This window comes from Lytechinus variegatus, chromosome 4, assembly GCF_018143015.1.
Source record: "Lytechinus variegatus isolate NC3 chromosome 4, Lvar_3.0, whole genome shotgun sequence".
NCBI classification, from domain to species: Eukaryota; Metazoa; Echinodermata; class Echinoidea; order Temnopleuroida; family Toxopneustidae; genus Lytechinus; species Lytechinus variegatus.
Genome location: NC_054743.1, coordinates 37,357,042 through 37,380,969, shown reverse-complemented (window position 1 = coordinate 37,380,969; position 23,928 = coordinate 37,357,042). Strand labels below are relative to the sequence as shown.

Below are 23,928 nucleotides of genomic sequence, written 5' to 3'. Positions count from 1 at the left end.
ATAAGCTACTGTAATATATTTCCAATAATTGCTGATATATATTCCATTAATTTTGTAAACATTTGTGATGAAACTTATAATAAAGGCTTGATCTTTAACTTGAAAAAGTGAGGAAAGAAACATGTCAGTTGTCATCATTGTTGAAGGATAGTAGTTTTTCCCACTGATTTATTTTCCAATTGGTATGTGTTCCTGTGCCATACACTCTGATGAAAAATTTGTTCATTATAGGACGTCCTTTGAAAAACACTTTATATAGCTTCACATTGCATGTGTCTGTCTTATCATTTATGAAATGTTGAATTGTAATGTGTAATGCAGTCTATGCAACTTTCATTGTATTAAACTGTGTAGTCATTGCCTTATCATTAATTGTTTGTTTATACACAAAGCTATCTGTACATATTTTGATTTTAGTTTTATCTATTAGAATATTTTGACTATTCTGATTTTTTTATATATGATTTTGTCTTTCATGTGTTGTTGTTAATGAATAGGTCCTAGTTTATGTATACATGACCTAACAGTAGTTTGATTTATTTTATGCTTCAAATTGAATATTCTGAGAAATTCTCTGATGAAATGTGACTCCAATTGTCGAGTCACTTTTGATTTTCCTGAATTCTGTTTGAATGTCAGCCTTCTCCAAGAGGGTCTTTGCCTTGTTCTGAACTTCTTCCACTAAACTTTTAAAAACAGTTTTCAGTTCCTTTCAGGAATGATGCACAACACTTTTATTGGATCATGAAACTGTATGGTTTTGTACTCTGTACTTTCCATTTGTCATGTCTCATTTCATTCATATGTGCATCATACCCCATTGAATACTCATCAGAGAGCAGGGTTGTCACCGGGGACCTTTTAATTGTGGAAAATTTATTGTCTGACACCTCGCCAAAGGGATTAAGGGGCACACAAACTGGTTGGTTTCCGGTGCTTAAATATATCGAGAGCACCATTTCATTTTATATCTGTTTCATCAGGTGGGAATTTAGTACCAGGTAGATGAGTGTAATGTTGCATTGAGCGCCTGCCAGAAATTTCCAATGATGGGTGGTTCTGGTCGGCACCGTCCATCATTTGATAACATTGTGAATGGTTATGTATACAGTGTACATTCCATGCCTGACTCGTCTACATGATATTTTTCTGTACAGGTGAAGAGCCCGATGATGCTGACCTTGACGCTCCTAAGATCTATGAACCCATCCCCAGCCTTGAAGCATTGGCCGATAGACTTACCACATTCCAAGACATGTACAATGAGACTGTCCGTGGTGCCAAGATGGACTTGGTGTTCTTCAAGGTAATTATCATTGTCCAGGATGATACTGTTTTTCATATGGCATTTTGAACATCCAGCAAAAAGTACAGTAGAATAATGATATATAGCATTTACGAGATGCCGATCTAGTTGCCTATTCAATGATGCACTATATACTACTGTGGCTATAAAATAGCTCCAGCTGCTGAAAGCCAACATTGTGTACAAAGAATGACAGAATAGGAGGTTTCCACTACATTTCCAAAAGTTTGATTCTTCCATGATCTTATGTACTTTCATTTTGAAGGTTACATCGATTCTCTTCAGTTGTTACTGTTGTCTCTCAGAGCTGCCAACCAGTACTGATTTTCAGTATTTAGTACTGAAAAATGAGCAGAATACTGATGGTTTCGTGCAAAATACTGATTTCTGAAGTTTCAGTCTTATGTGTTGTGCTATGGTATTTCTTTGAAAATACTGATTTCCTCACCAAAACACTGATTTTCAGCATTTAAAATACTGAAATGTTGGTGTTCAGGTTGGCAGCTCTGGTCTCTTGCATTCCAATGTGAAAGACTACATTGAATCTCTTCTCCAGCCTTATACTTTTCATTTCAATATGTCATTTTCCTTCTGTTGCTATAGTAATTGTAATTGATTTGTTGTACCTCCCAGGATGCCATGTGCCATCTGCTGAAGATATCCCGTGTGATCCGGACCAAGAGAGGTAACGCTCTCCTGGTGGGTGTGGGTGGCTCTGGTAAGCAGAGCTTGACCAAGCTGGCTTCGTTCATCGCTGGATACAAGAGTTTCCAGATTACTCTCAGCAGGTAAGACATCAATGCAAGAACTACATAATACAGTTCGATAATGGTTTTATTAAAAGATAACACTGCATAGCAGACCAAACACTGGATTGTGCATGATTTGCAGTTTTACATTATATTGTACATAAATATTCTATACATTTTCTAGTAATCAAAAGTACAAAAACATCATGTGTGTTATATAGCTAATGATAAAACCATGAAAATGCAAACGTAGGAATTTAAGATAAAATAAAAGTAAAAGTAAGCCACCATACAAATAGAGCACTGAAGTGATGACATCACAAAGAACCACCCACAACCTCAACCGGGGGGAACCAATGCATGGGGGTCCAAGATACAACCCTGCTTGTACAAACATTACAATTTTATTTGTATTTTTGCTTGATTTATGATTCCCAGTATCAAGTTGATGTTCATTTATTTATAAACTTCATTTATTGATAAACAGTAGCGTAAAATGGTTTTTGTATTGGTCACTTCTTCTCCTGTAGGTCATACAACGTGACCAACTTGATGGAAGATTTGAAGTACTTGTACCGTGTGGCCGGACAGCAAGGCCAGGGTATCACATTCATCTTTACTGATAACGAGATCAAGGATGAAGCATTCTTAGAATACATGAACAATGTCATTGCATCAGGAGAGGTAGGTACAATTCAAGGAAAAAAACTACAGGGGGCTCGAGGCTAATTGCCCCCCCCCAAAAAAAATAAATAAATAAAAGCCCCCAAGAGTTCCTGAAAATGGAATATGTAGGGGAAGGCGGGGTAAGTTGTGACAGTTTTTGCTTTTTGCATGTTAGAATTGATATGATTAAAAATGTTGTCGTAATAAGTACCTTGCCTTGAAATTTAATTCTTCTGAAATATTTTCCACCTATATATAACTTTCTATCCCCACACTGAAAGTCATCGTGACCTTTGAAAAAAACGATGTCAAATGGCTCAACTTGCCCCATATATGGGGTAAGTTTGAGCCACCTTCTGGGGTAAGTTGAGCCACAAAAACTATGTACAAAATGTATGAGGGGAGAACTAGCATGTCAATTTTTTGTTTAAAGTCGTTTCACTTGCTAATTCTCTATAAATACTAACATCCTTTAAAAGGAAAAGAGCAGTCATGTAAATTTGCTCCTTTCAGCCAGCACTTCAATCGATTTTAATGGTTTGTTTGTTTTTTAAGATACATTACCATAGGAATTACCATGGCTCAACTTGCCCCATGCTGTTTGGCTCAACTTACCCCAGTCCGAACTTAGTGCGATAATTTTGTATCCACACATTTATTATGCATCCATCATATAAAATACTATGACAAGAATGAAGATCCATACCTGGACTAATAATGTTGCTATCATGTATTTATTATATTTAAAGACGTGTGTGTTTATAAAGCACTTATCTATTTCACACTCTACTTTTTTGGCTGAAATTCATATTTTTCCCTCTAAAAAACTACTTTTTGTTTCAAAGTTGAAAACAATGTGGTGGGTTTAGGGGTTATGCTATGGGTCATCAATACATGACACCACCACAATGTCTGACTCATTCATTATTGGCCTGGGGCTGGTGGCTCAACTTGCCCCTATGCTCAACTTACCCCGCCTTCCCCTAAGGTCCAGTGTAAACTGTGACATAATATAGCAAGTTTTGGCAGGTACACTATAATTAGTTGATGATTATATCTTGAAAAATAAACAATTTAGAAGAGACATTAGAATTGTTAGACACTCAAAATTGTTTTTAATTGTTGATTTATCAATATTTATTGATGGTAATATGAATGATTTGTAGTTTAATCAATCCATGATATGATAGAAATAGGGATTTTGAATGTGTAGCTAAAAATGACTGCACTTGTTCTACACAATCTGAACAAGGAATGCGTGAATTAATGACAGTCAGATAAGGTTGAAGTCAGTTATACCCTCAGACCCTAGTATCTTTGCATGGAATTCAAATGCATGCTTTCCTGACATATATCCAATCAGATGCAAATATCAAGGAAGCATTTCCAACACAGTTTATGACTTCGTTATAATGATTCATACATAATACATAATATGATATGAGCAGTTCTTGTTCTTGTTCTACTGTATTTATTAATGTGTAATCTTGACTAAGTCTATTTTGATGTTGTGATAATATGTGTATAATACATAATAAGATATGAAAGTTCATCCCCAGAGTCATCCAAAACATGTTCTTGTTCTCTATTTTATTAATTTATAATCCTTTCTGATTATTTGTTCTATTTATAAATTTCAACCCTATCTATCGTATTTGAATATATGATACCTTCAGGTGTCCAACCTCTTTGCCCGTGATGAAATTGACGAGATCACCGGAGAGCTCATTTCCGTCATGAAGAAGGAGTATCCAAGACGACCACCGACCAATGAGAATCTCTACGATTACTTCCTGATGCGTGTGAGAAACAACCTCCACGTTGTCCTCTGCTTCTCACCGGTAAGTCGCAATTTGTGCATAACACAATCCTTGCGAGCAAATTACATCTATAACCTGGGCTCCGTAACACAAAGGTTTGCGATGAATTGCAAATATGAAAGGACACCCCTGATTGGTCCCTGGTCAGTATTTTAAACTTAATACGCATGTAACATTGATATTTATAGGTCAGTTCATTTAGCGATTGATCGCTAATCTTTGTGGTACGGAGCCCCAGTGTCACTTCTTTGTGTTAATCCTTAGAGATTACACAACACCCTCTATTCTCTAGTTCCTCTCCTTTTCCAATGTGATAAAAAAAATCTTCATTTTCTGGGATCTCGCTGCTAGGTCTACTCATTCATATTTTGGGGGAATTCCTCATTAAATTTCTCACTCATGGCAAAAGGTTTATGACCCACGGTGAAAAATTGGTTTCTCATGACAATTGAATGTAATATTGTGCATTGCTAGTCTTAACAACTGGTTCTAATACAGAGTGATTTGATTTTTTTGGCACTTGTAAAGAACATTGTTATATTGCAGTGAAAATTTATAAGAAAATGTAGAAATTCTCTGTATTTTCTAATATTCTGTGCTCCTTTTCAATTCGAGTCAATCAAATTTGTCAATTTTACATGAAATTAGCATATTTATGTGTTTTGAAATAAGAGTCTGAATATTTTCATATTGAAAAAAGTAGAAAATCAGATTGGTATGATTTTGTTTTTAATACAAGAAGGCAATGGTTTCTTGAATTATATGCTGAAATTTTACATGAAATGCTCTGAAAATAAAATTCATTTATTTCTTTTCTAAAAATTGAGCTCAAACACCTCTTTCCCTTTTTATATCAGGTCGGTGAGAAATTCCGCAACCGCTCCTTGAAATTCCCTGGTTTATTCTCTGGCTGTACCATGGATTGGTTCAGCCGTTGGCCCAAGGATGCTCTCATCGCTGTGGCCCAACATTTCCTTGCTTCATTTCCCATTGTTTGCTCCGATAATGTCAAGAAGAGTGTTGTCAACACCATGGGTGTGTTCCAGGTAAGAAAACAACATAGTGTCATATTTATGAAGAGGGTTGGTGGTTTTAACACTTTCGTCTCAGTCCATGGATTTTGGAATAAAACCCAAGCCTTGCTCTGACCGAAGGTGATGGCCTTTTGGAAAAGTTCAAATGGGTCTCAAAGAGAGCCAAAATTAGATGATTAATGAGAAGTAAGGCTGCCAGGCTAAAGCCAGGGGCAATAAAATTCAAACTCCTTTGAAAATGCATAGAGACGCTAGATGATAATGTGATATGTAAAAGAACTGAATATTCACATTTTCTTCTTGGATGTATATTTGCATGTGGTTATGAAAAATGTGGTTGAAGATGAGAGAAGATTGTAGTGGTGGTGGTGATGATGATGTTGAATATTATTATTATATTCATTATGATATCATATTCACCCTGTCATGGTCAATATTTGTATGGGTCATCACCATAAGGGAATGGAAAAAAACATTGTATATTCACTTTGGAAATATGGCAAACATGTTTAATTCAATTACATTGACTAATCGTTTTTCTTCATTTACATTACCTCAGGATCTGGTGGCCGAGACTTGTGTAGATTACTTTCAACGTTTCCGTCGCCAGACCCACGTGACACCCAAGTCATACCTGTCCTTCATCGATGGTTACAAGAAGATCTATTCTGAGAAAAAAGCTGCCATTGGCATGCTTGCCGACAGAATGAAGACTGGTAAGACTGTCTTTTATCATGTTTAGTATGCATGAAAAATTATTGGGATTTGTGTACATTATATGGTGCTAATTACTCAAATTGGCTTGTTAGGGGGTAATTACTTGATGATAGAAATTTGTTCCTGTTTCATATAAATCTTACCACCCACAAATCCTTTAAAAAGTTATTCTCTGTCAATTAAATGCTATTTTTAATTTTACCCCCCCCCAAAAAAAAAAAATTCAAACTCAATATTTTCAGCAATTTTGAATAAAAACATGACACAAAGTTTCATCTGATATTTATGCTTCCATCGTGTTTAATGTATCAACATCTTTATCCAAGTATGCGCACTGGAGTGACAATCAGGGTATCAGAGTATCAGGGCCAAAGGCAGCAGAGGTCATATACATGAAAATATCACTTTACTTTCAATTGCTCTGAATTGACTCTGTTCTGCAAGTGAGTTGCCTCATGCATCCCTAACTTGTAGGGTATCTCGCATAATGTATGCATATTATTCATGCATTGTATCATTTTTAATTGAATTGATGAATAATTAAAACTAAAGAAGACTTTCAAATTGACCTCAAATGACAGTGTTCACTCATCACTCTAACAATCTGCTTTTTTTGTATCATATAGGATTGGATAAGCTGGTGGAAGCGACTGCATCTGTGAACGAACTGAGCAAGGAGCTTGCCGTGAAGGAGAAGGAGCTGGCCGTAGCCTCCAAGAAGGCTGATGCTGTGCTGGCCGAAGTGACCGTCAGTGCTCAAGCCGCTGAGAAGGTCAAGGCACAGGTCCAGAAGGTCAAGGACAAAGCCCAGGCTATTGTAGATGAAATCAATGTAAGTAGGAGAGCAATTTATCTGAACATCTTTGCAACAAAACTCCAATCGATTGCCTCAGTGGCATTGTTTTGACTTTCAATTTGTGGCATTGTGGGTACTTCATATCCCAATCACAATGCCAAGATATTATGAAACAGTAAAAAGGAAATATACCAGGATGCCAGTTTTAAGACTTAAGTCTGAACCCAGACTTTTCCAGGATATTTTCACACATAGAAAATACCCGTTTCATGTAGGAAAGGGATCTTGATTGTTTTCCGAGGTTTTTTTTAATCAAATGTGAGTGACATCCCTTAATATGTATTGCACAATTGAGTCATTCATTCCCAATACTATTGCATAGAGAGAAGCTCAGATATCAGGAAACAAATACCAGCCAATCACCAAATATGTTTACATCAAATTCTTTCAAATTCTATTCAGTATTTGCATGTTAATACATTTCAGCTCAGTATGTAGTAGCTGGGTTATCACCTTGTACCTTTAGAAAATCGGTAATCATTGAGTTACTGCCATCCTTTAAATTTTCTCCTCCCAGGATCTGTTGTGCTTTCAGTTGTGGCACTGACCATGCAGAACTGTACAGGGTTTTTAATAATGACCTTGAGGTCTCAATCAACCCCAAATCCCTAGTACACTGTAGGAATGTCCCCTTATGCATATATAAGAGATCTTGTTTTTTTTAATCTATCATGATCAGGTTGACAAGCAAGCTGCAGAGACCAAGCTAGATGCTGCTAAGCCAGCCTTAGCTCAGGCAGAGGCTTCCCTCAACACCATCAAACCAGCTCACATCTCCACCGTCCGTAAGCTGGCCAAACCGCCCCATCTCATCATGCGTATCATGGATTGTGTGCTGCTTCTCTTCCAGCGTCGTCTTGAACCCTGCCAGCTGGATCCTGAGAGGCCGTGCCCCAAACCATCTTGGGGAGATGCTTTGCGTCTCATGGGTAGCTCTTCCTTCCTCCAGGTGGGTCATGCATGGTCCTAAAAGAGCCATGCCTTGGGTATGCTGTGTAACTCCTGATGCCATGGTCACATTTATTCTACGGCGGCCGTACGGCGAGTCGAAAACAGCCGTTTTAACATTTTTTGTCCAACTACATATAGGTGGTTTGAATCATAATTGATAAAACGGCTGTTTTCGACTCGCCGTATGGCTGCCGTAGAACAAATGTGACCATGGTATTAGACTCCTGCTGGTTGTTGGGTGGGGCATGCAATGTCTTCAGAGAGTCTCCCATCTTCTTGGCCTATGTTACAAAATATAATGATGATGATGAGGTGCTGGGCAAGTGACCAAGTTTTTTAAAATGAAGGGAATGGAAAAGATTAATCCGTGGCCTTGTGTCCCAAGCTTGGTTAAAATCTATGGACACTTATACTCTAGAGCAAGGCATGTCATGTACCTGTGGTTTCATGATACATCAGATGAAATAAATGCTATAAGCCTTGTTAATACCAACTTGTGCCCCTGATAGACCCTGATGAACTTCCCGAAGGACACCATCAATGAGGAGACAGTAGAGCTCCTGCAGCCGTACCTGTTGATGGAAGACTACAACCTTGAGACCGCTAAGCGAGTCTGTGGTGATGTCGCCGGTCTCTGCTCCTGGACTGAAGCTATGGCATTCTTCTATGGCATCAACAAGGAGGTTCTTCCACTCAAGGTGAGATCACGGATGGAAGTCAGCAGGTTCCTGCTTCATGAAGACTTGTTATGATAACAAATGCACAATTTCTATGACAAGTTTACTAATAGTCAAATTGAATAATTTCATTGGCCCATATTCTGAAGTCAGGTTTAACTTAAACTCAGGTTTTAAGTTGTGGTTTAAGTATGGATAGCCAATTGCTACATAAATCATTAACACTAGATATGTCATACTTCAGCTAATTTGGCTCTCAAACCATTCATAATTGTCTAGGAGGTATAAAATGATGATTCTTTTCATCATAGATGAATCAGGAAAGAGCACAGTAAACATAAGAATAATACAACTGAATAAAAATTTTGACACTTTTGGCTTCCCATAATTTTAACACAGAGTTAGACCATGGTCTAAGTTAAACCTGACTTCAGAATACGGGCCATTAGGTTTATACTATTATTGAATATGTGTTATTATTACAAGTCTTATGAAGCAGGCCCAGAAGAGACATTTAGAGTTCTAACAAAGTTTTAATCATAAGGAATGTTTACCGTGCTCATTCATTGTTAACAAAAGTTTTAGGCAGATGAAATTGTAATCTATTTTGACTGAAGAGAAAATGATTGTAGAATAATTAAGTAAATGGTGGCTCAGGAAATATGAGACACCATACTGTGATGAGGAAAATGAAAGAATAGAAAAACACATGCAGATGGTGATTGTAGTATCCCAAAGTCAAAGCAGAACACTTGTTAAAGAAATGTAAAATACAGAAAGGACGTAATAATTATTCATTATTGGTTTGCCTTGATGCAGAAATTCAATGAAAAAATGTTGACTTTGATAGTGAAATCAACAAATATTTGCTGTTGCTTTTAGGCTAACTTGGTTGTCCAGGAAGCTCGGCTGACCAAAGCCAATGCATCGCTGGCAGAAGCCCAAGCACAGCTGGACGAGAAGCAGAGAGAACTGGACCTTGTACAGGCCAAGTTTGATGCAGCCATGGGAGAGAAACAGGTAAGACATACTAAGCTCTCTCCTGGAGGTCTTGTTTTAAAAAAAACATTATTATGACTTTCACCATCCTCTGCAGGCCTCACCAAGGCCATCCGATGCAATGGCCTACAAAGCCCTCATAAATGGCCTGATTGCCTTTCCAAATATTTGTAGAGGCCAAAATAAGTGCCCTTTTTGCCCGTGGCATTGGTGCCCTGGGGTAATCAATTGTCCCATGTGTCCCCATTGGAAAGTACATATTATTATTGACGTCCTTTTTGCGATGGCAGTGGATGCCCCGCCTTTTTAAGTGAGCACTGCGTTCGCTTTCCTTTAAGTGCCCTTTTATAAATTATCATTGAACTTTTGAATTATTAATTTGAGCCTTGCATCTGTTACTAGCATGGAAGCAATGCTCAGTACCCAATTAATATCAGAATCTACATCAAAGATACTGTTGAATGGCAACAGGATCTGATGCAATTTTTTTCCTCCAAATCTTAGGAATAGTTAAAATATTGTATTCTCTGTATACGAAGTTATTATGATGGTATGGCAGACCTACCAACCAGTACGTTTTAGGCATATTTAGTATGTTTTTGCAACCAAAATATGACATTACGTTTTTTCTTTAAAATATATGTTTTTTGTAAAAAAAGAACAATTAAAAAAGAAACATTTTAATTATTTTTTTTAACAAAATCGTAATTTATTGAGAAAAATCATCTCTGTATGTCTTGTCTCTACTTCTTAAAACGTCCACAAATATGGTTCATTGCAATTTCAGGTAACTTGTTTTTTTCAATAATTTTTTGAAAACCAGTCTGAAGATATACACACGTTTCAAATGTTTGTTTTTTTCATCTGCAAGAGCAGTGCGCATTTTAGCTTGCATGCAGCTTGAACGCCTCGATGAGTGAGTGCGCCAAGCATTTTATTATAAAATACACTTTTTGGGGGAAAATACAGTTTTTTTTTCACAGAATACAGTTTTTCATACCCAGAGGTTGGCAGGTCTGGTATGGTAATACTCATACATTGATTACTATGAACAAATCATGATTATTCTGTTGCACACTTTCCACACTGACTAGGCTCTCCTGGACGACGCTGAGAGCTGTCGTCGTAAGATGAACAATGCCACTGCTCTGATCAGTGGTCTAGGAGGTGAGAGGGTCCGCTGGACGGAAGCCAGCAAGAGATTTGAAGATCAAATCAACAGGTGTGTGCCCAGTCAAACTTATTTCCTAATTTGTTCCTCAAACAAGAATGAAATAGTTTTCACTTAAACTGAAAAACATTCCTCAGATGTATTAAGCCTATAGCATTACAAAAATTAAGTTGTTGGTAGGTCAACACTAATATTTAATCCATGTCTTATGTTTATAGGTTGGTAGGTGATGTATTGCTTGGTACTGGTTTCCTTTCGTACTCCGGTCCATTCAATCAGGAGTTTAGAAATCTCCTCATCAGGAATTGGAAGAGAGAGATGGCTTCCAACAAGATCCCGTACAGCGATGTAAGTATCAACACACCGTCAATGGCGCATTCCATGAATATTTGTTACAAGCTACTGAAATCCTTGCATCTGATTGGCTCAGAGCATAGTAGTTAATAAAAACACAATATCTGTTTAATGCAATGCTGCCTCAGTGTTTTTGTATTGATTTTAACTTAGAAACTTGTTTTCAACTAATCAAACATAATGATTTCTGGAGCTTATGACGGCTTATAATAACACTGATCTTTGTAAACTATCCTAAAAGTTTACCCCATTTCTGAGAATTCCCTTACCACTTTTTAATCCCACAATATCATGAATGTTCATGGGATATTGTGGAATGAATGAGTTCAGATCATAGAGTAGGCCTATAATTCCTACCATTTTGAATGGTGAAAAGGTAATCAAGGTACAAAACAGGTAGGCCTTCGTAAACTCTAAAGTGGTGACGTCAGATTTACATGTACATGGCCTGTGTTGTAAAAAAATGGCTATTGACATGGTTGTGAATAACAGATATGTTTTGCCCCTGAATAGAAAATTTCTCTATTGTCGTTTTGGGGAGTACTGCAAAGTATGTACTGTACGTCTGACCCCCCTGTATATTTATGGAACCTTACTGAAATTATTAATCTTATGGGGTTTCTTTAGTTCACATGAGGAGTTGCCATGCTCTCAAATTAGCATGACTTGAGAAATTCACAAAGTGAAGTAACTACGGAGATAAATGGTGGTCATATGCACAGAAGGGTTGATAACTTTTTTCTTTTTTCATTTCCTCGGGGTAACCCTGTCAGTTAACTAAGCACTGTTATACTTGGGGGCCCTGAGAAAAAAGAGACAAAAAATACATACATATAAGAGTTATATGGAGTTGCCCATCGCATTGTTTCCTTATTGCTGTTGTATATCTTTCATTGTTTGATTTATGATTTTGTGTTTGTAGGAGCTGAACCTGACAGCTCTTCTGGTTGATTCTACCACCATTGGAGAATGGAACCTTCAAGGCCTCCCCAACGACGAGCTCTCTATCCAGAACGGTATCATCGTCACCAAGGCATCAAGGTTCCCACTCCTGATTGATCCGCAAGGTCAGGGCAAGGCATGGATCAGGGAGAAAGAGAAGAGCAATGAACTACAGGTCAGTTTATACATCAGTCTGCCTGTCTGTCTGTTTTTCGGTGTTCTGTCTGTCTGTCATTCTGTTTCCCTGTCTATCGGTCTTATTTATTCATCAGATTTTTTTTGTTAAGGGTATATGTATCTGTCAGACCCTGATAGAGGCAACCTTCCTGAAATATTTTTTTTTTCTCTTTCCTACATGAAGTTCATGTGTAAGGGTGTAATGCTTTCCAAATAATCATGGCTTCAGCAGTTTATGAAGTTAATGGAGAAAAGTGGAGGTTGGATATACAAAAATGATGATTATTGTTTAGAAACTGCCCAAGTGTGACTTTGTTATTGATGTGAATCATACTTATGATGATGATTATATTACATCACCTTTATATACTGCTTTTTAAAAATGATATAACATGTTCTGTATCTGCATCATCCTCTGAATCTAGATGACCTCTCTGAATCACAAGTACTTCAGAACTCATCTTGAGGATTCCCTGTCTCTTGGACGTCCACTCCTCATCGAGGATGTAGGTGAGGAGCTGGATCCTGCCCTGGACAACGTCCTGGAGAAGAACTTCATCAAATCTGGTTCCACTTACAAGGTCAGAACTCTCTCTCTCAACTGCATAGTGACTGTATGCAGTAGGCATTCGATTATATATGATTTGTGAAGAAATATTGAATAACTTTGAGACTTTCTTTGAAAAAAAAGAAGAAAATAGTTGATAGGGGAAAAGTATAAGTAAATTTCCTGAATGTTAAGCACAGTTAGAATAGATGACACGACATGCTCCTGCGACATTTGCTCCAGTGTTTAATATCTCTTAGGGCGTATGGTTAGACTTAGGATTGTAATAGAGTTTTTAGTTCATAATAATGTCAAGACCGGAATTAAGGTTTATTTAGCTTTGTAGGTTAGGTTTTTACTTGCAGACTTTCCATTAGAGCAATTGTCGCCGTAGCAAATGTCATGGAACCTTAGATTTATCACAGGTCTGCATTGTGATATATAGATTGAAAATTAATTCCCCATCAGGTGAAAGTTGGAGACAAGGAATGCGATGTCGATAGTAAATTCATCATGTACATTACCACCAAGCTCGCCAACCCAGCCTACACCCCCGAGATCAGCGCAAGGACATCTATCATCGATTTCACTGTCACCATGAAGGGTCTTGAAGATCAGCTTCTTGGTATCGTCATCCTCACTGAGAAACAGGTAAAACATTCATCCACTAATATACAAGTAATCAATATTGGTAAAGATGATGGACAAACTTGTCATTATTATTAGTAATGTTTATACATGTACATGTACTAATACATTTTTGAGGCAGACTAGATGAAGCTATCTTTCCAAACTTTAGCAGAGGAAATATAGGGTATGCTAAATCAAATGAGTTCGTCTGCCAATAGGAGACTTTCATATAGCTATCATTAAACACTCTACAAAGGTCTCCACCATGTAAATCCTGTTGTCTAAATCTAGCCTAATGCTACACTGAAATATTTAAGAAGCTTCATAGGAGCTACTATTCTTGCTCACACCACTAAAATCCCTCCACTATTCCAGTTCTGACCCACCCAAAACCCATCTTCATCTTTTTTTCAGGAACTTGAGGCCGAACGCACCAAGCTGATGGAGGAGGTCACCGCTAACAAGCGTAAGATGCAGGAGCTTGAGGATAACCTTCTCTACCGTCTGACAAGTACCGAAGGTTCCCTGGTGGAGGATGAGAGTCTCATCGAGGTGCTCAGGGTTACCAAGATCACCGCAGAGGAAGTCAGTGAGAAGCTGACCATCGCTGCCGAGACCGAGCTCCGCATCAACACTGCTCGTGAAGAGTTCCGACCCGGTAAGTTAGCGTTACTGTTCGATGTGTCTATTTTCAGCTTTGATAAGAAATTGATGAACATCAAACAGAGCAAAAGCACACTTTCATGCTTGCGCTATTTTTTTTTTTAATTCAAAGGCCTTTAACCTAAAGTCCAGCTATTGATCATATGCTTGATTGTTTGTAATGATCAATGTCCATGTAATGCCCGAAGATCAAGGGCTGAGATATGTATGTTTGGTCCAAGGATTCCCCCCAAAATTATATCTACTATGTTTGTTTCTTGTCTATGTCTTTCTTGTCCATGTGCATATACATGTATATGGTGCAGATTAGAACTTGAAACTAATAGAACATTTCAGTTTGATATAAAAGCAAACTCTGTTCTATGGGTCTCCTGACCCTCTTGAGTGGCGCCCCAAATATCTCGGATAGTTTTGTTTTTCAATCGCAGTCCTTGGATAAAATTTGTACAGAAAATTGTCTGTGAATTACTTCTGATGTTTTTGTCTTCTCTAGTTACAACCTTTGAATATGCTCTTTACATTTAACCTCCTGCAAACCATTTTCTTCATTCTGCAACTAGGATTATGTTTAACTGGCTCTTCGGTTGCAACCATTTGATATACCCTGGCTTCGGGTTTAACTGCATCAAAATAATCTGTTTTTTTGTTTTTCTTTCAGTTGCGACCCGTGGTAGTACCCTATACTTCTTGATCACCGAGATGAGTATGGTTAATGTCATGTATCAGACGTCTCTGAAACAGTTCCTTGGACTCTTTGATCTCTCCATGGCCAGGTATGAACCCTAGTCTACTCTCACTTCTAATCTAATTGACGGATTATAGTTTTGATAGCATACATGGGGGCTGCTTCATAAGGCTGTTCGGTTCCTAAGTTATGCATGTCTCTTTAAACAACTGGGGGGTGTTTCACAAAGATTTCAGTATGACTTAGGTCGCACTTAAATGCTGACACGTACATGATATGCAAGGCGCGATCTTATTGATAGATATGCAGTAGTGCGCTTCCTCATGACACAATCTAACCAATACGGTCAAGCTTTTCATACCGTATGCAACTTGGTACTTAATGCGACTCCAAGTCATACTTAAATATTTGTGAAACATCCCCATGGTGACCCATATGCTAAATGATATATCGTATTCAACTGACTTAAGCACCTAAGAACAAGTTTCAGTCATGTTTAATTTTGTGTGTTACTTTAAGAACAGCTTGATGAAAAACCAATTAGCAGTGCTATTATAAACATTAATGTTTATAATTAAAGGCCCCCACTCCCCATATTGAGGGCTGGACGTGAATAGTTCATGGAATCGCCCTAAAGCTAGTAAACTTGCATATGTTATCATCGCTCTGACCTTTTTGTATATGACAGGTCCCAGAAGAGTCCAATCACTGCCAAGCGTATCGCTAACATCATTGACTTCATGACGTATGAGGTCTTCAAGTACACAGCCCGCGGTCTCTACGAGAATCACAAGTTCCTCTTCACACTGCTCCTAACCTTGAAGATTGACATGCAGCTTGGCAAGGTCAAACACGATGAGTTCCAGACTTTCATCAAGGGTGAGTATCAATCATGGGAGTGTCTCACTTAGCCATTTGTTATAAGCTACCAAATCCTTTCGTCTGATTGGTCGAGAGCAAAATTTTTAATGAAAGTCTTTAACAAAATGCATTATGAAAATTTGCTTGGTGAGGAGGTTGATGTCTTGAGTCCAGACTTTCATCAAGAGTGTCTGTTAATCATGAAAGTGTTTTATCGAGCCATTTGTTATAAGCTACTGAAATCTTTTTATCTTATTATTTTATCTTATCTACCTCAGAACAATAGTTCAATGGAATTAATTGATAAAATGTTTCAAGTGTTTCTTGAAGGTTTAATCACTCACTGAAGAAGAGCACTTCATTCAGGGACTTGCGAGTTTCATTGAACAACTTTTCTAAATATAAACTCTCTGGAAAAGCATTATGTAAATCCATCTTTTATATTCATTAATCTGCCGTTGATAATGTGGTTAGAGTTCCTTGAAGATTCACCCATGTGAAGAAAGTAAACTATTCATTTCTTTTGCCAATCAAACTTGATAGGTGGAGCCGCTTTGGATCTCAACACAGTGGATGCCAAGCCCAAGAAGTGGATCCTGGACACCACCTGGCTTAATCTTGTCCAGCTCAGCAAGCTCCCTCAGTTTACCCAGCTGTTGGGACAGGTCAGTCGCAACGACAAGGCCTGGAAGAACTGGTTTGATGAAGACGCTCCGGAGGAAGCCACCATACCCGATGGCTACTCCACATCTTTGGACGTCTACAGGAAGCTGCTCTTGGTGAGGTCCTGGTGTCCAGACAGAGCCATCCCTCAGGCTAGGAAGTACATCGCTGATTCTATCGGTGTCAGGGTAAGCTGAAGTCCTTAATACTTTGTTTTCACTGTGCAAGTGGGGGGGAATTTCATAAAGCTTTCTTCTAGTAAATGATATTCACCATTAGTGTTCGTTGGTGATTATTTATTGCATAAAGAAGGTTCACCAGTCGCTCTTAAGTTATGAACATCTTTATGAAACGGCCCCCTGGTCTCTTTTGAAATACTATTACTGTTTAGTGGCCAACATGTATATCTAGTTTCAAATTTTGATGTGCTTTATAACTGCAAGGAAAAGACTCTATATCAAATACTCAATGGATTGCATTTGATCGGATATATTGGATGAAATCAAGATCAGTATTAACATTTTTGTGTTGATATTTAACCAATTTCAGTTTAAGTCAAACAATCATCAATTAAAGTTGAATTAATATTTTTGATGTTTAACACCCTGAAGCAAACTAATTTATTCTCTTGACCATAATCTACACCTGTATGTCCTTTATGTCAATAAGCCATTTTGCGGTCCCAAGATCTTTATCTCCGGCAAAATTAGCTGCCAAATTTTGATGCTTGCCGGTGTATTTGCTTTACTTACAGTGCAATTGTTACTTAACTAGATCATGCTCTCCAATGATTGCTAACTGTTGTTGTTTCTATCGTAAATATTTGTTTGTTGTTGACAGTATGCTGAGGGTGTTATCTTGAACCTTGAGACAATGTGGGAAGAGAGCGAGAAAAAGGTTCCTCTGATCTGTTTCCTGTCTATGGGATCAGATCCTACAGCTTCCATTGAATCTCTGGCTAAGAAGATGAACCTACGTAAGTAATTTCTTGTCCTTGTGTCCCCCGGATTCAGAATTTACTATTTACTAACAACTACAATGCCGCCATTATTTTCAAGCTTAGTCGCTCACGATGGCGGTCTCCTGCATTCGCTTGAACTATGATATTTTCTTTCAAGTGAAAAATGCATCTTGTTAATATCTATTTTTCATTGCTTATATCATGACTATTGTATTATTGTTTTGTGAAATATGTACTACCTTAAGTCTGTATATGTTACATGTATGTTGCATAATCATCATGAATGCAGAAATGAAATAAAATAAAATCAAGCGAACAAATTCATGAAATGTACACTGCAACTATATACAGTAACCTGGTACTTGAGTATGAATATGGAAGATTTTTTTTAATGGAGTTGCTTATCTTGCCCTTATTGCGTCCTCATGTTTGAATAACCCTTTGAGGATTATTACTAGTCTACAGGCACAGACCCTGATTAAAACTTTGATCAACAAGTGGGTCTTTACATAAAAACTAGCACATATAAAACATGCCTTTTCAATCCTTGAGCGAGAGGGACTTCAGTACGTTGTAGGTTTTGTGTTCAGACAGTTTGATGGATAACGTCTTTTTCATCTCACCTTTCAGGTTGCCGTGCTATCAGCATGGGTCAAGGCCAAGAGGTCCATGCCAGACGTCTTCTGAGTTCCTTCCAGGCAGAGGGCGGTTGGGTGCTCCTACAGAACTGCCATCTTGGTCTAGGATTCATGGATGAACTCCTTGAAACCGTAAGATATCTACCATTCCTTTGAATTGATCTTTAAGTATTTCTGCAGATATTAATTTCAGTCTTAACTTTAAAAGTTGGACTTTTCTAAACTGTGCTTCTATTATTTCGCAGTTTTGTAAATTCTGGGAAGAACAGTAGTGGTTCATTCCTTGATATCATGATGATCTGTAGTATTTGCTAATTCTCTAATTGTGTATGTATTTTTATATGACTACAGTGGACCATTAAAGATAAATGCCAGTTATGGTAACGATCTCAAAATGACTTTTTACAGAATCCAATATAATGACCACCCAAGTGTCTGTTTGTATGAATAAAAAATATGTGCCAAAGGATTCTGGAAGAAATTAAGCAATTGCTGAGAAATAAGCAAAATAAGCGCGGATTCGGTCACTTCTGTCAGGGTCTTTATTCCAGCAATAATAATATACTTTCTCATGTGTGCCTATCTGTGTTGGCGATCTTCAGTGTGATCGTTTTTCAGCTTAGATTTTATGATTTCAAAAAGTTCAGTTTATGTATCCGTACCAGATCCGTACCCACGATGATAAAGTAATACTTAACATTGGTTTTACAGACTTTCTCACGAGATCAGTGTTTACTGCAACCACTTTCATTTAGCTTTGAGGCACACGATGATAGCTTCCATATAAATGTATGAATCACCACAATGATTCTTTCTAAGCTCTTGACAGTATTTAGTTTCCAGCTATTGTTATTCCTCAGAAGGATATAACGGATGTGACTATGACTGAGCTATGTCATTTTAGTTTCTATTTAGCCCCTGAAATGCCTAAAAGAGTCCTCAAAAATAAAGAGAAATAACCACTGGAAATCCCCATTCACAGCATCGTTAAAGCTTTTCAAAAGTTGCAGATTTAGGCAGTAGGTTTTGAAAAGTAGCCCAATCGCTAATATAGCTATTTTGGGATCATATAGGTGTTGAGCTATTGCTTATCTTTGTAATCTTTCTTGTATTTTGTAGGTGACAACCACTGAGCCATGTCACGATAGCTTCCGTCTATGGATCACCACTGAGGTTCATCCCAAGTTCCCTATCAACCTCCTTCAGTCTGGTATCAAGTTCACCAATGAACCTCCTCAAGGAATCAAGGCTGGTCTCAAGAGAACCTATGCTGGTGTCAGTCAGGTAAGGAACAGTTCCTTCCATATAAATCATTTGACACCGAGTTTATGGCTTCTATATCTCTTTGTATCATTTGAGTATTAAAAATCTTTTCTTGCTTAGATATCAATTTGTCTTTTGTGTTTGTGTTGTTAGAAACAATTTGGAATCTGAACTAGATTGGAACTTCAAAAATGAAATAGTACATTGATTTTCGGTTAATCAAATGCATGTATTAGGGACTTACCCTTGCTTCTTTGATTTTAATGAAACTTTTTCTGCAATCGACCCAGTAAGTAAACAATATCCAGATAGACATGTACATGTAATTAGCACTTCAAGCACCTGAAAGGGTAGATAACAATTTCTTCATAAAATGCATTATTATTATTATACATCTGCTTGCATGTCTAATCATTTGCTGATATACTGTGCACAGGAGCAACTTGAGATCTCCAACCTACCCCAATGGAAACCAGTGCTCTATGGTGTTGCCTTCCTGCATACAACGGTGCAGGAGAGACGTAAGTTTGGTCCTCTAGGTTGGAACATCCCCTATGAGTTCAACCAAGCTGACTTCACAGCCAGTGTGCAGTTCGTCAACAACCATCTTGATGATCTGGATCCCAAGAAGGTAAATAACATAGAGTTCTATCACCTTCTATAGATAGACCATGGCATATAAAGACAATCCTATTTGGTATACTTCAAAAGAAGCCTTGAAATTTGGAACATTTTATCATTTTCCATGCTACATGTATAATGTGAACCAAAGTGTGATTCTACCCTGAACGTGTTAAATTGACATTGTTTGATTCAATAAAGAAGTTCTTTACTGTCAAATCTGCCAAAAATTAGATATTGTATTTATGGTATATCATGAGGTCCAATAGAAAATAGTGAAATAGTGACATCTTCAGATATATCATTTGCATATTACTTTTTCAAAATGTCAATAAAAATTTTGGACTTGCTCCTTAATCGGTTTTCATTCTTGGTGTCTGCATTGAAATCATTTTGATCCTTTCTTAGTGAAATTTAAATGTGCATTTTTTGAGCTATATCAAAACCTAAATAGAAACAACTGAAAGGAATACTTCCTGAAAAAAAAAACAGATTCAGTAGAATGCTATGTCTTGACTTCTTTTCTCACAAGTTTAAAATTTCTTGTAGTGCAGTTCAGCATGCCTGCTCTCTGGGGGAAACATTTTTGGAGATTCTATTCTTTTGAGAAATTGAATGCTCTAATATTTAATTACAAACCCCTATCTGATACACAAAACTCTTTTGTATCGATAGGGTATCTCCTGGAACACGGTACGCTACATGTTTGGTGAGGTGCAGTATGGAGGCCGTGTGACTGATGATTACGACAAACGTCTTCTCAACACCTACTGCAAAGTATGGTTCTCTGAGGACATGTTCAGTGATAAGTTCAAGTTCTATACTGGTGAGTTTTATGCCCAGTCGACCTGACTGATCTGGTAAACCCCTCCTTAACCCAATGAAAGACAACTTTAGATTATTGTTCATATATTTTCCTTTTAAAATAAGGTCTGTTTTAGTGACCACCTGTTTAAAAAAACTAATTGTTCATGAAGACTACATATTCTAATTTTTCATTCAATCATGCTGTCAAGAACATTTAATGAAGAACCTACTGATGGTTATCTCATTAGATTAGATTAATGAATGAATGAATAAGTCTTTTAACTATTCTACATGTTTCACCATCCATAATGACATATCTTGTATCACATATGATCGCTTTACTTTTTTGTGCTACCAATCTATACTTTGTGGACATACAGTCTGCTCTCTGGTCATAGTGCTGCCCTCCAGAGCTCCAGACCAGAGTCTCTCTGCATGACAATATTGCTTTTACTTTCGGTCATTCAGTTTCATAGCAAAGCCTATGCATTGTTTCAAAGTATTAACTGCTGTACAAAAGCAGAATATTATCATCATTTGATTTAATTGTTTTGTAATTTATCTATGTTACCAGGTTACACCATCCCTAAGTGCCGTACCGTAGAGGAATACCGTACTGCCATCGATAGTCTGCCGTTGACTGATTCACCTGAGGCATTTGGACTTCATCCTAATGCTGACATCACCTTCTCTACCAACATGGCTACTGAGGTAAGCATTACCATGATTGAAATCAGTATTTTCTTTTGTAACCAACCTTTGCCCCACTTGATTGAGATGGATGATATATCAACAATACGGAATAATTACCAGATAAGAAATTACAATGTGAATAAGGAAATGGCCGAACCAAATTTTTTCTTATGAGACAAAACGTGACCAAATTTTCTTTGGTCAGTCATTCAATTGGGAAGTTAGCATTGAATTTACATTAGAACACATCTCATTAATATTCCGTAAAGGTTGGCAACTCTGCATCAAGCTGTTCGTAAGCCAAGAACAATGGGTGATCCTTTCTTGTGGTATTGAATTTTTTCACCAAATTTCATTGATGTTGATTTTGCACCTTAAGAGAGGATCACCAGTCATTTGTAAAGTTGTGTGTGCCGGGAACGTTTCATTAAGCTGTTTATAAGTTAGTGACTTTAAGAACGACTGGTGATCCTTTCTTGTGGTATACGATATTCGCTATCAAATGTTCGTTGGTGATTATTTAGCATGTAAGAAAGGTTCACCAGTCGTTCTTAAAGTACGAACAGCTTTATGAAACACCCATCTGTACTTACAAACTACACTATGAAACACCTAGCAGGTGGGGTAAATGGGTCCCATAATCTCTTGAAATACTTGCATGCTGTAATAGGCAGCCTTCTTTCTTTGGGATAATAAGCAGTATTCATTAGAGAAGTAACATCCATTGTTTTTCTTTGCTTGATGACCAGGTTCTGGAGACCATTCTGAACATCCAGCCCAAGGACAGTGGCGGTGGGGGAGGAGAGACGCGTGAAGCAACCGTCTACAAGATCTGCGATGACATGTTGTCCAAGCTACCGGACGACTTCATTCCTCATGAGGTAATGTTACTGCACAAGACTTAAGGGCCCACAACACAAAGCTTAGCGATCGATTGTACTAATTGATCTGTACACTTGACTGCACACAATGATCATTGTAATCCAGAGCAAATATCATCCCTATAAAATACAATCAAGCATTGCGTTAATGAGGCCCAGTTCTTTTTTCATAGGGGAAGGCCAGTGTATCACCAAGAAATTCACTGAGAAGTGTTGGAGGAAACAAAACTGATAGTGAGGGAGCCCAATATTGTTGAGGCAGGCCTAGTACTTTTCCAAGCTGGCTGCAGGATTGATGTGAAAATCTAATTCTGATATTAAAACATAAAAGATTGCATCAGTAATCACTAGTAGTGATTGTGCCAAATGTTTATTATTGTTTTCTTTCAATACAATGCATGGTGGATTCATGAAGATAATTAGCACTATTCAGTTAAGAAGTTTTTCTTTGATTGATGACCAGGTGTAAATATAAGCTATATTACATGAACAAGGAAATAACATAGACCCTGTGTTTGAGGTTGAGGAATATCCAAATGTCAGTAGTTTTTGGAATACTTTTTAATCTCAAATAGCTCTCATTGTTGGTTGGCACAGTGATGCCGATTATAGCGTATGCAACATTTTGATGTCAATCTGTCCTGTATCCCTTGTTATTAATCCGTTTCATCCTTCCGTCACCCTCCAGGTCAAAGCCCGCCTCCAGAAGATGGGCCACCTCCAGCCCCTGAACATCTTCCTGCGACAGGAGATAGATCGCATGCAGCGTGTCATCTCGACGGTGCGCATCACCCTCCAGGATCTCAAGCTAGCCATCGATGGTACCATCATCATGAGTGAGAACCTGAGGGACGCCCTGGACAATATGTTTGATGCTAGGGTACCAGGCTCTTGGAAGAAGGTAAGTCAAGGCATTTTTTCATTCGGTCCAATTGCAGATGGTCCAAGACCATCATGGCTAAACCCACTTGGTCGACCATCAGGAGTGCTTCCTTGGTTGATATTATCTACATAGTCTACATACAGATTGTCTAATTCTTAGATCGACTAATCATGGCTAAAGCCATTCGTTCAACTATCATTTCTTTCCAATTACCTTTCGGTCGACACTGAACTTGGTCTATTCCCCTCTAAGTCTTAATTATCAATGAGTTTTATACCCAGTTGTTTTAATTTCAAATTCGGCTGTTTAATAACTTGCACTTTGTCAAATGGATCCAGTTAATAATAGGGTAATTTCCACCTTGAATTAATGACTGAAAGGTTATTACAGTTCAGTATTGAAATGTAAAAGAACTGTACATCATCATCAGCCGTTGATGAAGTCTTGTATCCATCACTTTAACGTTTTGTTTCTCTCTGTCAGATCTCTTGGGATTCTATGACGTTGGGTTTCTGGTTCACCGAGCTGATTGATCGTCATGCTCAGTTCCATGCTTGGTGTTTTGATGGACGTCCGAATGTCTTCTGGATGACTGGTTTCTTCAATCCACAGGTAATACCTTCATCATGTCTTGTACAAATAATTCTTTTTCAACATGTCATGTTTAAAATGCACTGAATGATATTATCTCAAAATGAGGAAATGCTTTTGGC

General features: G+C 37.8%; 1 protein-coding gene across 1 annotated transcript in view; it reads left to right on the top strand.

Moving 5' to 3' along the window:
• LOC121413974 (dynein heavy chain 5, axonemal-like) overlaps positions 1–23,928 on the top strand; it is a 90,371-nt gene that overhangs the window by 62,813 nt on the left and 3,630 nt on the right. The window contains exons 53-80 of the mRNA XM_041607002.1: positions 1,158–1,306; positions 1,940–2,094; positions 2,586–2,739; positions 4,398–4,562; positions 5,399–5,587; positions 6,135–6,291; positions 6,919–7,124; positions 7,828–8,097; positions 8,609–8,797; positions 9,659–9,796; positions 10,870–10,997; positions 11,165–11,294; positions 12,223–12,417; positions 12,845–13,000; positions 13,435–13,617; positions 14,011–14,254; positions 14,918–15,032; positions 15,633–15,823; positions 16,349–16,656; positions 17,309–17,444; positions 18,060–18,199; positions 19,187–19,351; positions 19,767–19,961; positions 20,627–20,777; positions 21,333–21,469; positions 22,201–22,332; positions 23,021–23,233; positions 23,699–23,827. Coding sequence (XP_041462936.1) covers positions 1,158–1,306; positions 1,940–2,094; positions 2,586–2,739; positions 4,398–4,562; positions 5,399–5,587; positions 6,135–6,291; positions 6,919–7,124; positions 7,828–8,097; positions 8,609–8,797; positions 9,659–9,796; positions 10,870–10,997; positions 11,165–11,294; positions 12,223–12,417; positions 12,845–13,000; positions 13,435–13,617; positions 14,011–14,254; positions 14,918–15,032; positions 15,633–15,823; positions 16,349–16,656; positions 17,309–17,444; positions 18,060–18,199; positions 19,187–19,351; positions 19,767–19,961; positions 20,627–20,777; positions 21,333–21,469; positions 22,201–22,332; positions 23,021–23,233; positions 23,699–23,827 — 4,820 coding nt within the window. The remainder of the gene's footprint in view (positions 1–1,157; positions 1,307–1,939; positions 2,095–2,585; positions 2,740–4,397; positions 4,563–5,398; positions 5,588–6,134; positions 6,292–6,918; positions 7,125–7,827; positions 8,098–8,608; positions 8,798–9,658; positions 9,797–10,869; positions 10,998–11,164; positions 11,295–12,222; positions 12,418–12,844; positions 13,001–13,434; positions 13,618–14,010; positions 14,255–14,917; positions 15,033–15,632; positions 15,824–16,348; positions 16,657–17,308; positions 17,445–18,059; positions 18,200–19,186; positions 19,352–19,766; positions 19,962–20,626; positions 20,778–21,332; positions 21,470–22,200; positions 22,333–23,020; positions 23,234–23,698; positions 23,828–23,928) is intronic.